The 13259-nt window shown below is 47.7% G+C and overlaps 1 protein-coding gene across 4 annotated transcripts in view; it reads right to left on the reverse strand.

The window, feature by feature from the left end:
• The window catches only part of MGMT (O-6-methylguanine-DNA methyltransferase), a 285595-nt gene that overhangs the window by 44208 nt on the left and 228128 nt on the right, over positions 1-13259 (reverse strand). For all 4 annotated transcript variants that reach the window (XM_039245759.1, XM_039245760.1, XM_039245758.1 and 1 more), the window contains exon 3: positions 2102-2262. In XM_039245759.1, the coding sequence (XP_039101690.1) occupies positions 2102-2262 (161 nt within the window). The remainder of the gene's footprint in view (positions 1-2101; positions 2263-13259) is intronic.

Genomic DNA, 13259 nt, shown 5'->3' on the forward strand with positions numbered 1-13259 from the left:
CACCTGGTCCCTGCCTGGGAGTAAGAGATTGCGCTAAATTAGAAAAAGCTGGCTTGCACATGCTGAGGCGTGGGAACTCCCGGCAGCAGCCACCGCAAACTGTCAGGAGGCGCGGCTGGCCCAGGGGACCCCGAGTCCCTGAAACCTGGCTAGGAGGACCTCGCCCCAGTTGGAAGTGCCCGCCAGCACTGTGGGGCTTGCCCGGCAGGAAGAGGCTTCTAGGTCGGCTTGGATGGCCTTCATCCTTGCCCTAGTGGCTGCGTCCCGCTGGTCCTGGTCCCCCACACTGACCATGACTGGCTGGCAGAGCAGAAGCCGTGGGCATTGGGGCCCAAGGCCCAGGAGGGGTGGCGGGGCAGGATAAGTGTGGCCAGTCCCAACCCTCTTCAAACACTGAGGATAGGACCTCAGGATCTAATGGGCTCACTCCCAAAGTCCCCCTTCAATTATATAGATACTTCCCTTCATAACTTTTCTGTCCTGAAAGTTTCAAAACCTTAAATTTCAGCTCACTATTCATTAGACTTACGGAGAGGAAAGCCATTTGGGCAGTTCTTTCCTGCCCCTAGTGACGCAGCAGCCTCCTGAGCACAGACACGGATGCAAGAGCTCAGAGCACCAGGACTCCCACGTCCCTGCTTCAGGGACAGGACCACACCTGAGCTCCTCAGCCTGCACAGCACACAGAGGTCACAGGCTCGTCACCCACAGTGTCCGAGCAGCCAGCTGGCTCATGCTACTGGGCAGCAGCTGGGGCTCACCCGGGGCACGGACGAGGAAGGGTTGCTGGACATGTGCACAGCGACACGCGAAGGCCTGCCACAGCGCCCACACCCGTGCTGGAGACAGAACTGGATGACACAGGGGGCAACTGAGGGGGCCCGTTCATTACGACTGCACTGTTTCAGTTCATCACGTGTGAAAAAGCTCAAGGTATTCTCTGTTCACTTGTCAGACCTCGTTAGTCAACTCAGGTATTAGCTCAACTTTTTTTTTTTAACATTTTATTTCTGACAGAGAGAGCGAGCGCAAGAGAGTGAGAGCGAGCAGGGGAGAGTCAGGGAGAGAGGGAGACACAGAATCCGAAGCAGGCTCCAGGCTCTGAGCTGTCAGCACAGAGCCTGACGCAGGGCTCGAACCCATGAACCGTGAACTCATGACCTGAGCCAAAGTCAGACGCTTAACCGACTGAGCCACCCAGGCACCCCTTAGGGGCTTCTCTATCCCTTGCCCCTGGAAATTCTACTCCACTTCCAAGTTCCTTTTTGCTGAAAATCACAGCAGCTATTAGAATACCATTAAGCTCATTTAGTCCATTTCGAAATTCAAGATTGCTTTAAATGCACCTTATCTAAACTCTTAGGTAATTTTCTTCCTTGAGTATATGTGTGTACACATCCATACATAGATATATATACATATACATGCACGTTATTAAAATAAGCATAAAAAATCACTATATGAAATAAGCCTCTGGCATATGTCTAGAATAATTTTAGTTGCCACAATTAAGGTCCGGGAAAATGATTTTTAGCGACCACAGACCATGTGCCTTTGGGATACAACATTTGGGCGGTATGTTCTCAATTCGTCCTTTAAGAACACTGTGTCAAACTAGGGTAAGTTTGAGAAATTAAACTGAAAACTTATTCAAGAAGACACAGTGCTGCCACCCACTCTGATGTCAATGTCACCAACCAAGTTTATGGAAGTGGCTAATTGTCCATGTACAAGCCTCATTTTCTGTGGTGCTGGCAAGCAGATAGTTTAAGTTAACAATAAGCTTATTGAAAAATTCACTGCTATTCAGATGTGTTCCTATTTAAACCCTTCAGCCAACAGGAGTTAAGAGTCGATCTGCATGCATCATTTTTATTGCCTTTGCCAAGAATTGTGTGACCATGTGCCAAAACTAACACAAGCATTTGGAATGGGTGGAGATCATGAACTCTTGTCCTTACGGCGTGGCCACATGCTGTCTCTGTTTAGATGATGTAAAAATACCAAGTCAGTATAGTCGATAAAATGAGCTGTGATGTAAGTGATAGTTAATAAGTCAAGCTCCCTGAACGAAACCCTAGGAGGTGGCGGAGTTACTGACCTCGCTGGAAAATGGGATGGTGAATCGCAGGCAAAGGGAGGTCTTTGAGGACCGCAGGCTCATGGAAATAGGCATCCAGCCAGGCCACGCACTGCTTCAGGGGTGCCGTCATCTCTCCTGGACAGCGGAGCAGCTCAGGAAGAGTGGGGGCCTCCACGGCTCTGCAAAAGTGAGAACAGGAGCTTAATAGGGCTCTAGGCCCTGTGTCCATACATGTGAAAAGCAAACAAACATCTACTCTACCCACATGGGTAGAAGTCCATGGCTACTTCCTGGGTGTGGGTATCCACAGTCTCGCAGCAATGGGAAGGAGCGCCTGAGGGGGGCGTGAGATGTCCGCCATCCGCGCCCCTCCCTTCAGCTTTAAGAAACACAGCGCATCCCAGAAAACAAGAGGCGACTCCAGGAAGACACACCCTAGTACACAGGCTCTTCCGCCTGGGGCCCTGAATGTCTGCAGCCATGCTGTGAAGCAGGCCCAGACGGAGCGCGAGTAGGCAGCAGGGAAGCTGCTACACCGGTGGGTGTGTGCGCTGCCCCTTTGTGACCAGCAGGTGCATGTGCACACCTCCCATTCACCCAGCAGATCACCACGTGTTATCAACAGTATTTTCTGCAAATACTGTTGAAGTAATTAAACTGTATTTGATCACCTAGGCCCTCCCACGGAATTTCAACAGAACAGCATGTTCATGATTTTCTATCACTTTGTGCTGCGTTCTGGGGGCTTCCTCCAAGTCTGCTTTTGGTTCCTGGCACTTCCACTTCAGAGCGTCTGATCTGTGTGTGGGTCGTTCTGGGAGCCTCACTTCCCTCACACTGCTCTTCTTGTTTATTTTTTTTCTTCGAATTCTCCTCTTCATTCATTATGGTCACTTCTTCCTTTTATCTCAAGCTTAAGCCAAGGTTGCTTAGGCTCTCTTCAGTCTGTGCCCTGCCCTTAGGGCCTGACTCTTCTGTCTGTGGGGACTCCCAGAGCCGCCTCCACTTCAGCAGGTGCAGACTCTCTGGGACATGCTCTGCTGGAATGAGGAAACACCCCTCAGAGAGGCTTTTCTTTCTGCTTCTGAGCCCTAGAGTTTTATGATGGGTCCAAGTTTTAATTTCTGAGGACCCCACACTGACAAAAGCACTAGCCCCAAGTCTGATTTCTTCCAAAGACTTTCCTTCCTCACCTTCCAAGGCCCGGCACAGGTGGCAGGCTTCCTAGCAACTTTCTGGGCGTGGAGGGTAGAGCGCATCTAGAACTCTCTGATACTGAAGCTCTGGGGGCAGCATATGCCCAAGCAGTACATTTCCTGACCCTTCGAGTTTCCTTCCCTGTGTGTGGAGGGTGTGTGTGTGTGCGTCAGTCTGCAGGCTGCCTTTCTCGCCTTGCACTCACCACCCTTACAAGGGCCTGAGCAGAGGGGCCACCACTCACTTGGCCATGTGACCCAGCACAGGGACGACAGTGTGGCAGAAGTCCCCAGGAGCACAGGCTGGGCCTGGTGAGGACAGTGGCACACGCAGGGCGCTGCTGCAGAACCGGAAGCCTGTGTACCTCACCCTGCATGCTACAGGCAGTGGCTGAAAGCCCTGAAGCAGGTCTTACAAATGACCCTGCACTGGCATCCAAGTCTCTTGGGCACAGCATTCTGTGGAAACGAGGGCCTCCACTGAGGTCCTGGGATCTTTCCAGAATAAGCTTCCTCGGATTGGATGGGCAGAAATGCCCTTCATATTGTTTTTCCAGGAGAGAACAGAAGATGGATCAGAATGGTGGGGTGGGGGGAGGGCTTTCTAAGCTCTCACACACGGGCAGGGTGAGGGAAGAACTGGGGAGTGAACAGAAGACTGAGCCCACACACACAACCAGGGAGAAGGCAGGCCACAGTCCGACCATCCTGCCGACTCCCAACTGGAAGGGACAGGCCCAGGCCTTCTCGCTAGCTCGCTGTGAGCTGGAATGTAAGTGGACAGGTCTCTGGTCAGCCTGGACCCTGACTCAGCAGAGGGGCCGCACAGGACCTGCTCCCTCCACAGGCACGGTGAGGCCAGGGGAGCGGGGGCAGGGAGGAGACATGCATCTCCTCACTACCCCGACTCCTCTATCCATTAGGACCACTGGTCAGCGAAGAAGTAGACCGTTCTGTGCTTGGCTGAACAATTATTCAACTTGAGAGAGAAATTCCAGTCCCTCTGTTCTCCCATTGTTCCTTCCTTGCTGATAAACTGATGGTACTGGAAAATAATGATGGTCAAGCGTGTCATGTGCTGTTCCATCCCACTCCCAGGTAGGGGGAGAGGAGACAGGTCCACCAAGGGCGAGCCAGGCTTCCGTCCTGACGAAGCCAGCATGGTCCAGGGGGCAGCTCTGGGCCTAAGGCCTCGGCGGCAAGGAGGTGGTCTGTGGGTGACTCCTGGTCACATGCGGGGTGAACAGGGCTGAGGTACCCATGTCCACACCCTAAGCTGGTGGGCGGCTTCTGTCCAGAGGAAGCAGGAGAGGGGCAGGGGTTGTGTGAAGAGCCTGCACTGACCCACACACAGCCACAGACGCTATCAGGGCTTGTGAGGTGTGCTGGGCCTTCACACACATGGCAAATGGGGTCCCATTTCGTGCCTTCACATCACGAAAAGTGGGTCTTCTGCCTCCACTAGTGACCTGCTTTGCTCTAAGAGTTACTAAGAGTTACAACTCCTTCCTCAGAGGCCCCAGAGTGAAACGGGGGTGTCCAGGGTTCGGGAGAAGGGGCCAGACTGGTCGCCTCTCCCTTCACGTTGCTAAGGGACTAGACGGGTAGCTGTGTTCCAACTAGCATTTCCCACTCCTAAAAGGATATTTGAAGAATTTTTATAGTAGTAAAATTCATCTTAAATTGATTTTTTATGCTTGTGCTAAAGATCTCAACCTCTGATTTACTCTGTAGGTCTCCTTTTTAACTCTTTCTCTATTGGCATTAGGTAACTATTCATGGGTGAAATGTAATTAAACAGCTTTGATTCTGAAGCAAGGATTTATGATACTACATTTAAAATGAATGGCATTAAACACACACATAAAATCAGATTTTTAGAGCCATGACACAAATTTCCATTTCTACAATAAAACGAAATTTATTTTCTGCCCTGCCCTCCCCTCCAGCCTTGCTTCACTCATCCCTGTGTGAGCCGGGTGTGACGGCACCCTTACTAGGGAGGAGTCTCTGCGGGCTGCCCCACCGACCAGCCCTGAAACCCCACTCATTACGGGCAAGCACCAGCGCGTGGGAGCCCAGGCCCACCGCCAGGAAGCCAGTGCTGCGGCACACAGGGCCCTGTCCTGCCATCGGCTGGGAGAGGGCAGAAAGGGGACACGTCACAGTCACTCTTAATTCACAATCACATATTATCAGCAAGAGTCATCAAGGCAAATGCAGGAACCCTGGAGCCCTTCTTCTCTCTCTTTTTTTAATCCTGGCATGAGAGGTCTGGCTGGTGGCGACAGGTGAATCTGGCTCTGCTGAGTTGTACACAGGGCAGTGGAGAGCACTGGGTACAACGTGACACTGCAAACACAGAATCACATATCGTTTGGTTTAAGGGTTTCTTCCAGAAAGAGGCAACTGTTGGCGATCCCAGGACAACAGTGTGTGGGCTTCCAGGGAAGCTCCTGGAATGTCAGTGAGAAGAAAGGCCTGTGTGAAGTTCTCCTGGAGTCCTGCCCCATTTGGAGAAGTAGCCCCGACCCCTTCCCTTCTGGGGTGTGGGTAAAGGATGTTCTGGTGTTAAATATTTCAGGTCTCAGATCAGTCCTTCAACCTGTATCAGGACACAGAAGAAGCGTGACGTGCTCCAGGATGAACTCCTGAAATGTCTTTCAACAATGGTGGTGACGCCTTACCGCCATGTATCAGGGGACAGCCCATCGCCTCACAGCCTTACGCACAGGAGCCTACATGCTATTCAGGGGAGGACTGTCCTTCCTACTTGCAACGAAACTCGCGTTTCCAGACATGGATTTCAATTAGAAAGCAAGGGCATGGAGGCAGCAAGGACACAGGGGAATGGACCAAGTTTCCATGAAATGGCCCCATCAGACGAGGCTCCTAGCCACCCATCTGCCACATGGGAAGCCCCAGTGGGCGCTGTCCATCCGGTATGGCGCCCTCGGCCAGGGTGGCACACCCTGGGCTCAGGGCAGCAGTCACTGCAGACCCCAGAACCCACCACCTGCAGTGGGCAACGTGCACCAGGCCGGCTTGTCGACTAGAAAGCTGCGCTCAAGGTCTAACGCTGCATCAAGTACTGGCATGGCACGAGGAGACCTGACAAAGCCTTCCTGACAGCATGGCCCCGCTCTCTTCCCATGTTTCCAATTCGCTCAATACTTTAGAACTCACCCAGCTTGGCAGGAGATTTGGGGGCACCTCAAGACTTCACTGGTAGTAACGAATCACTAAATCTTCGTTCTGAATGAATTCTACTTCCCAAAGACATTAAAATGTCATGTATTTGGCTTAAATCCCATTTGATGTAAGAAAACAGGCCAAAAGTTCTAAGCTACTCACATCTGATTAGCAGCATTAGCTATACCCAGGGGGCAGACTGCTAGGCGTTCGGAAACCTCTCTTTTTGACCCCAATACTTTTCCAACATCTATGTCTTCACAGGATAAAACTGAGTCTTTCAGTTTGGAACATTAACCGGTGATGCTGGAGGATCACCCAAGAAAAGAGCTCCAACCTAAGGGTTCTAGAGACACGTATTCATATGGAATCTGGCAGGAGCTGGCCCAGGCTGTGTCCGTTGGCAAGGCCGCGAGGTCAGTCTGTATGGAGGCACACAGACACAGGGTACAACTTGTTGTGGGAGGAAGAGTCCAGGCTCTTGGCCACATACGGCATTTTAGACACCCTTACGATGAGGAACATTTCCCAAGCCGAGCCAGACACGCAAGTCTCCCCTTCTCTGGCTTCCAGGACACAGTGTGGACTCCAGGGTAAAGCACGAGACCCCACAGTCTCAGGAAGGCACATGTTTTCAGCAAAACCTTAAATCTGCAACAGAGGTGACTTTAAACCATGCTGCTAAATGTCACCAGTTAATGTCCTATGAGGTCTAATTTAACAGATCTCTAGCAGAGCCTCTTGTGTTTGTGTCTGATGGATTTGTCCCTCATTTAATTAGACATTCCTGTGAAAAGCTGATGCTTTGCTTCCAGCAGCAGGGCTGAAGGCAGGACGTGAGCTGTCCACCTACCACAAAAACAGATTTTTGTAAAAATGTGGCTGAATGAAGATTTCAAACTCTGTACTCTAACTGAATTTCATGCCTTGATTCTGTTCAAGCAATTATCGAGGATCCATTACGTACAATGGCTTATTGACAAGAATATGGACGCAGTGTCTGTAGCCCAGCTGGGTGGAGAAGGAAGTAGGCGGAGGCAGAACATAAGAGTTCGTGTCAGCAACTTTCTTTCCACTGTCTTCTGGACAACCCCATGTGTCCCTGATGCCCCCAAAGAGTCCTTCCCTCCCTGCTACCATCTGACGAATGGACAATGCCAGTGATGGCCCCGTGATAGAGCCCCGTGGCCAGTGGCTATTGGGAAACACCGCCACAAGGGTGTGTCATGAGGTGAGTCTGTGTAATTGTTTGAACTTCTAAACTAGGGAGAAAAGAGGAAAGGGGAAATATCAAAGTGCTGATGCTGGTACTCAGAAACATTGGCCTCAAACAGCAGGACTGAGTCAAAGATGAAGAACAGAGCCTCTCCGATGGGCTTACCCTGCAGCCCGGCTGGAGCCTTACTGGGCTCATGGCAGTGGGCACTGTGTGTGCCTCCTGCCCGTCTAACGGTTTGGGTGTCCATTCCTAGATTTCTCATGTCGCCTATGAGTACTATGTAGTCAAGGGAGGAAGAGAAGGGAGAAGATGGACGTGCGGTATCAGCAACATACTGCAGTTTACATAACAAATGGGAGACGTGTTTATACATTTGTTCATTTTAACAGAGATAAGAACCGCTACTGCTCATAACGCATGGGTTTATGGACTGACTCTCATGTCCTAGTTTTTACTGTCTGTTTCCACAGATGATTCTCTATGAAACGAAGAGACGTGCTACCACACAGCAGACGGAAATCGTTGGCAAAGGGAGCCCACTCCTGGTCCAGGCAGAAGTGAAGAGGGTGGCATCGTGGAGAAGGCAGTATTTCAACCATCCCTGCGGGAGGGGCTGGCTGATGCTCTGACAGGTGCTCTGCACAGCCTGGCTGAGATTTCACTGTGGGGTTCATCACAAAGACGGACATAAATCCCGCTCCTTGCCTTTATGCCTTCCACCCCATGACTGCACACCCCCAAAATGAATTCTACATTTACGATCCTATCATGGGCCACCAATGGTTCACGTCCCAAGGTCAACAATAAGAGGAGGAAGAGGCAGTAAAATTTAACGGGGCCCCAATTTACTCACTTTCTGGGTGGTCACAGGTATGTTACTTAAATTGGAGATCAGTTTTTAATGGGCATCCTAAGCCCTCAAAATTTGGGGTTTGAATTAATGTCAGAACCTAAACACGACCACAGAGGAATTTACGGTAGTGTTTGAAAACACACTCCCCAACCAGAAAATTCAATGTAAAATTTCAACTCCTCCTCATACAGGGTACATGTCATAAGAGCTAAATATTTTTTTCCTTTTAAAAATGATTCTTAAATACATAAGCAATAAAACATTTTTAAAACAATTTAAAGAGTATACTTGGCAGACTAGAAAGCCTTAAAAAAGCCTATTTACTTTCTCCCCTAAACGTTCAAATTGTTAAAAGGAAAAGTGTATTTTATCAACACTTTAACATATCATTAAAATCTCTCCTATTTGACAGATAAAGATAAAAACACCCCAAAACTATAGATGAATTATCAGGTCCCTAATGATTCCAAAACAATTACAGGATGCAGAGCAATCTAGTTAAATTTTATTCAAAAGCTTACTACACTTGTGTTTTCTTTTATTTTTCTATCAAGAAACCCATGAGGCTTAAGCACAATTCATTATGTATGAGACCCACTTGCGGTGCTTGACTCTTGATTAATAGCAAAGTTTGCTGTATGTACATTTGCAACATTAGATGCATACAATATGCTAACTTATTCTTTCACTGAAACTAATTATTTACAAAAATGACTACTTGAGACTACAATTTATTAAATGCATGCATCCAGTCTCAGTATGGCCCCAAAAGACAGCCTGGAATGAAGATCTTTTACTTGATGTGACAACTTCTAGAAACGCTGTTATTAATATTGTAAATGTGGCAAATAAAGAGTTCAAATAGCCTTATGTCTATGTTGCATTTGCTTTTTGCCACTGAAGCAGGGAACAAAGCAGCTTTCCACCATCTCCCACACCACAGCTACACTCCTTGTTCCCAGCTTAATTTAGCTTCCTACAAATAAAATGCTTACACAGTAGCAATGAAACAGTTTAGGAAAGAAACAGCTAACACGAAAGAGGAATAAAGAGTTCTCATCAAATTGTTAGCTAAGTGGATTACAATTCTGTCAAGAATGAATTTAGCACATTTGTTGAAAAAATACCCATAAAAATATAACATTTTCAAAGAGTCATTTTCGTCAGTCTCATCAAATTATTGGTACTCCCCTATGGGCACTTTATCCCCCACAGGATCTTTGGGGTTAGGTAACTTTGCATTACCCAGTAATTCTCTTCACTCCCAGTAAAGAAGGGACAAATAATGAATTGGTCTATGGACGAGAATTCTAGAAGCCTCATATTCACACACAGATTTCATAATGGGGCATCTGGTCAGCCGCAAGTATCTCTCCGGCTGACTTTCTAATGCATGTGGCTCAGGGCAGCAGCCACCTGTTCTGAGCATCCTCCACAGTCTGGTCTCTCTCTGCGGGGCCAACCTGCACGCTCTCTACAGCTGCCCCTTCCAATGCCCTCAAAGCCTCTGTATGGCCTTGCTCTGCTCTGCCGAGGGTGTGTGCCACTGCAGGTTAGGAGACACAGAGAGGAATCAGACTCCTTCACATGCCAAGAAAAGGAAAATTGATGTCTGTGTCCAAACGACAGAATGACAGTGCAGACGGTCATTACGTGTACTAATTGCTCTGTGCCATTAAAGTTTTGCAAGGGCACCTAAGGAAAAAGACATAGGTTTCAAACAAGGGCTTGTTCTGGGATAGAGATTTCAGGGACACAGAGTAAGTGAAACATCAGTGACAGGGCCTTTGCTACTAAAACACACAAATGGAGAAGAGAAAAAGAGAGTAGCATGAGAACTGGAAACTCTCAGGGCCATAGATGAGATGGGTAAAGACAAGTGGCTTTCTACCATGCAATTTAATACCCCAACTCTCTCAATAACACATTCAAGGTCAGCCAGAGTCAAGGCAACTGAATACAGAAGTCCCAGCTGAGAGAATGTCTCACTGTCAGACCTCCATTACATAATACAGCATTTTGGAAAGAAGGGAGGGGTCCACTGAATAAAGGTGAGGATCAACTACAGGGAAACAAGTCAAGGAAAACACTTGCATAAAATTTCATAGCTGCTACTTACTGAGTGCCTACCATGTGCCAGGTATTTAATTAAAAAAAAAAACAAAAACAAAACTATTCCATATTTATTCCTCCCAAAAACCCCTGAGGAAGATATTATCTCTGTTCCAGAAAATGAAACTGAGTCCAGAAGTCTTGTGATAATAACTTTACCAATGCATGAGGGATGCAACCAGAACTTGAATTAAAGTCTTGATTCCAAAGACCTTAATCTCTGGACCACCTCCTTGAAGTCACAGTATTCTAGATCATCTGTGAAATGGAAATGAATGGTCACCCCTTACAAGGAAAAGTCCCTACATTCGCAAGCTTTATTCTTGATAGCATATACCCCATATAACATTTGGATTTATTCTTTTATGTTTCAGTAACTTCTATAAAGTTTTTCCTAATCCTTAAGACTATAACCTAGGTCCACCACCCTATCAATTCGGAGACAATGGGAATCTGAGTGTTAAATATAGTTCTGTAATATTTTAGACGCTTCCAAGAAGAGAGACTGGGTCCACACTGTAGGGTCTTGGGTCTGTAGGAAGGAGCCCACTGGGCATAACTGGTCTACATGCTCAATCAAAGTCCATGTTTACATTTAATGCCTTGATGGCCATTCTGCACAACATTCCTTCATACAGGTAAGCAGCCCAGGCCTTAGAATGTCCAGGGCCCACCATCTTCCCTACTCTCAACCCTCCAGATGCAAGGCCCAGGGTGATAAGGCCACATTACAGTTCTCACATGGCTTGACAAGCCAGCAGGGAAGATGTCAGCCTACGGTGCATGATGAAGTCAGATGGGTGGGTACTGCACAAAGGCCGCCCCAGGTCTTTGCCTAAAGAGCCAGGCATGTTGTGGGGCTGATCCGAATGCTGCCCTCCCCTCCCCCGCCCCGGGGTCCTATCTGGCACAGCGCTGGTGCTCTGGACCTGCCTGCTGAACGACTGGGTGGACAGAATGCAACAGCATGAACACGGCCACCACGGCACATGTGCTGAAAAACACCTGTAGTTCATGTTTCATTTTTCCAATGAATAATTTGCTGAAAACCATTCCCCGGGGTGGGGGGGGGGAGAAAAACCCACAAAGATTTTCTAAACAGTGAAAGCTACATTTCTCTGCCTTTTCAGATTTTGTAGCAGAATGCCGAGTAACAAAGTTTGTTAAAGCCCAGGGACCGGGCATCACTTCCAATTCTGTTTACTTTGATAGGACTCCACAGTCAAAACCTGGAAGTGTTTCAGATTTGAGGACACAAAACTAAGTGGCTTTTCTTCATGTCACTTCCCCCTCCTGCTATAAGGCAATCAACTGCATAATGAGATGAAACACAAGAAAAATGAAATTCAACAGCAAATACTTAGCTCTAGCTTCAGTCCTTGACTACAGATAGGTGCCGAATTCCAGCAAGCACACACATCCGGGGATGGCCTTCTATGCTGGCCCTCCTTTCTCTGCTACGCTCTTCAGTCTTCCAAGAGCAGCTCATTAGGTCACCACAGAAAGTGTGAAGTGGGTCCTCATGAGAAGAACTCCCCACGCCCGCCCTGCGACACACAGGAGACACCAGCAGACCCCCCACAGTCACTGTCTTCTGATCAATTCTGGGGGAAAACAGAAGTGAGAAGGAAGCCCACTCCAGGAAGCAGGACACGAACGGCCCTCTCATGGTGACTGGGAATTCTGGAATGTGTGGTGAGCAATGGGGTGGGCATCCAAGACACAAAGCCCGTGACAGGGATGGTGGGATGTGCCTGAGCCTGGGAAGCCGCCTTCCTTTCTCGAGGCTCTCACACCTTCGGTACTAACAGGACTAAAACATGCCCACCCCTGATATGGTTGACAAAACTGATCTCCATACAGCGTCTAGATGACTTTGTCGTGATGCATTTCCGAAAAAATTTTTTTTGCATCTTAGCAAGGGAAAGAGTCTCAGTTGAATGTTAAAATAATAACTAAATGTTCTGAAGACACTACCTCTTTTCTCTCCAAAAATCACGTGTTAGAGGAGGACTGACCTCCACAGGGTTTAGTCCCATTAACTTGTGTCCTGGGCTCATTAATAAATAATCCTGCCACTAAATTACCTGTCTTGTAAATTAGTCTGTACGTTCTAAATAAATAATAGATAGTCCCCTATTATCACAGTAGAGTTTTTAAAGAAAAGCATCGCTTATGATGGAAGATAGCTTTGTAGTTTCCTCTGGCGACAACTTTCTGTGGCTCACTTTCTCAGAAAGCCCTCACATCGCCTATTTATTGTTGCAGCTGGAATGCGTTAGCTGGTGAGCAGAGCTGAAAACCCTGTATTTAATATCAGACAAGTATATTGACTATACATTAGTGGCCAAAAAAATCTTAAGCAACTATTAAATGGACAGTTAATGTAATTGTATTTTAAAACACTGAGGTCATATTTAATTTTGAATTGAAACTCTTAAAATGCACTTTCTGGCAAGGATATAGGGTAATAAAACAATGTTAACTACAGAAAAAAACCTAAAACTCACATTATTAAAATAAATCTTTTTTCCAGAGCCCTAATATTTGCAAGAAGTAGATTACAAGCAGCAGAAAACATTCGTACTTCTTCAACAAGTACTG

This window comes from Hyaena hyaena, unplaced genomic scaffold (assembly GCF_003009895.1).
Source record: "Hyaena hyaena isolate Hyena2069 unplaced genomic scaffold, ASM300989v1 scaffold_265, whole genome shotgun sequence".
NCBI classification, from domain to species: Eukaryota; Metazoa; Chordata; class Mammalia; order Carnivora; family Hyaenidae; genus Hyaena; species Hyaena hyaena.